The sequence below is a fragment of the Hydractinia symbiolongicarpus genome, chromosome 1 (assembly GCF_029227915.1).
Source record: "Hydractinia symbiolongicarpus strain clone_291-10 chromosome 1, HSymV2.1, whole genome shotgun sequence".
Classification (NCBI taxonomy): Eukaryota; Metazoa; Cnidaria; class Hydrozoa; order Anthoathecata; family Hydractiniidae; genus Hydractinia; species Hydractinia symbiolongicarpus.
The window spans coordinates 28,855,729-28,858,335 of NC_079875.1; the positions used below are offsets into that span (position 1 = coordinate 28,855,729).

At 37.0% G+C, this 2,607-nt stretch overlaps 1 protein-coding gene across 1 annotated transcript; it reads right to left on the reverse strand.

The window, feature by feature from the left end:
• Positions 1 to 385: 385 nt before the first annotated feature.
• On the reverse strand, positions 386 to 1,363 carry LOC130629508 (tigger transposable element-derived protein 1-like). Its single transcript, XM_057442745.1, has one exon. It carries the CDS (start codon positions 1,361 to 1,363, stop codon positions 386 to 388), a length of 978 nt encoding a protein of 325 aa, XP_057298728.1.
• Positions 1,364 to 2,607: the final 1,244 nt, after the last annotated feature.

Consider the following 2,607-nt stretch of genomic DNA (forward strand, 5'->3'; position numbering starts at 1 on the left):
AAGGACTCATAGCTTTCATTTACATCACAATCGTAAATTTCAAATGGGTTGTCAGAAGATTGGTCTTCTTCCAATGCCTCAGTTGCTTTTTTCATCAAGGTAGCACCAGATGAACAGGACGATCCTTCTTTAAAACAATGGATTTGTCCATCCTCTGATCCATCAAGAGCTAAATTTAAACCACTTGAAAGATTTGATAATCATTTCCGTGCTCAAGCCATTCCATGCGTCTAAAACCCATTGCACTAGCTTTCGTCGCGATGGAGGTTTCTGGTTTCCTCTTTTTGTGAACTGTTGAACACCTTCAACCATCCATTCGTTATAAAGATCGATCATCCGACTCTTAAATGGTTTATTCCATGGGACATCTGGTGCCTGTATATATTTAGTGCAGCCTTATGAGAATTATGACATTCTCAATTCTGCCTTTTGACAATTCTTGTTTCACGGAATCCATCATGTGGCATTGAAATGAATCCCAAGCTAACAAGCGTCGATTAAAGGAAAACTTTCCTAAAACTGTTTGCACATAGTGTAAGGTGAGTTCCTCGTTCATCCATGCATTTTTTGAGGACACAACTACGCATTTATTTTTGAATTCAGTATTTAGTTCTTTGCATTCGCGTTTTGCACCACCAAAAACAATAAATGGTTTAAATTTACTTCCGTCTGCCTTTGCTGTCAAGCATACAGAAATTCTGACATTTTCATGACCAGTCGATTTAAGCATAATTTCTCGTTCGCCACGCTGTGACACCGTTGTAGGTGCTGTCATATCCGCCCAAACAGCAGTCTCGTCCATTGCAAGAATCGAACCGGCGTTGAATTGGTATTTCTTTGACATTCGGCGGACATGTACTACATACTGCACCAACCTGTCCACAAGATACGCTGGATCCTTTTGAACTGTTGTCGTTCTACGACGTAATGAAAGACAATTTCGTTTCATGAACTTTTCCAACCAACCTCGACTAGCCTGGAAACTATTTTTTGCAACAGTGTCCTCTCCAGCTTTTTCATCGTGCATTGCTTTTGCTTTTCTCATTATCAGTTTTCTCGAAACACGCAAAGAATTAGCTCTCCTATCATGTATCCATTCGAGCAGATCTTCTTCTAAATCAAGATTCTTGATTTTGCAACCTCCTCCTTCTAGTTTGAATCTTTTCGCTGCTCCTTGTTTCAACTTCTCCACATTAGCTCTCCATTCTCTTACTCTTTTTTCATCGACACCGTACTTTCTTCCTGCTTCGCGATTTGATATACTAATTGCATGATCAACAACTGTTGTCTTAAATTCAAAGGTAAAGCTTCTTCTTTTTTCCCCTTTATGGGATATTAACTGCTTCTCCTCGTTGTGCGACATTTTTCTAATGAACTTTCACTTACAAACATAAAAGTGTGTAAGGTTGATATATACAGATTGGGAGCAATTATCTTGTAGTATTGTTTACTGGTGTCAACTTTTTCTTTAAACACTATTAACAATCCAAGGGAGTGTTATTTTCGACGAGATCAAAAGCGCGGAAAATGATTTTGAATAGAATTTTTTCTCTATAAGAAAAAGTTCTATTTTTATCAATCGTTGATTGCACGCTCATACGAAATATATGATAGCTACACGTGGAAGTCAGAGATTTGAGAAGAACATGGCTCGAGTGATTCCTAAAACATTTGAAATGTATTTCATCATTAAATTCTCTACAAATATTCGCGGACATCATGTTTATAAAAATATATGGACACCCATTATAGGAGAATCTTTGGTTTGCAAAGAAGACAAGAGAGTAGAGGCTCAAGAACTGGACAAGAATGCAATTGGAACGTACAAACTCATGGACGGCAACGAAACCTTAGTGGGACATTTGCCAATAGAGTTGTCAAAGCTGATATCGTTTTTTATTGAAATTGGAGATAATCATGTAAATGCGACAGTTACTGGGAAACGAAAACGAGAGATTGGTTTGAGTGTACCTGCAAAGTTCATTTGTTTTACATCTAGCAAAAGTTATGCTAAAATTCTTCACGGTGAACTGTTAAAGCGTAAAACTAAATATTCGTGTTTGTCATTAGATGTAGAAGAATTTTGTGAAAGAAAACAGATCAAATTCATATAAATACCAACTTTTTTTACTTTCCCTATTAAAATGGTTTTTTTCTAATAAACGCCGCATCTAAGGTGCGGCGTTCTTTGGAGGGCGGCGTTCTTTGTACCACAACATCAGCCATAAACATAAAAGTCATGGAAGCTTACAGCACCTCAGGTTCAATCCAAGCGTTTATTCGGTTTTCATGTAAGGTTGGATATCTAAAAATCCTTTTACCAGACGAAGGAAGCAAATTAGTGAGTGGATGGAAAAACATGAAAATCACGTTTATGGATTTAAAGGGTGGAATTAAAAAAAAATGGGAATTAAATTCGAGACATGCCCTGTTGGGGGACACTATGCATGGTAAAGTAGAAAGAAAAATTAAACAAGTTAAAGAATCTATATTAAAATCAAATTCAAATGAGAGACTTTTTATACTACAGTGGGAGACTCTGGGTACAGAAATAGCCAATTGTATTAATGATCTCCCATTAGCTATTGTAGATGTCACAGCTGATTT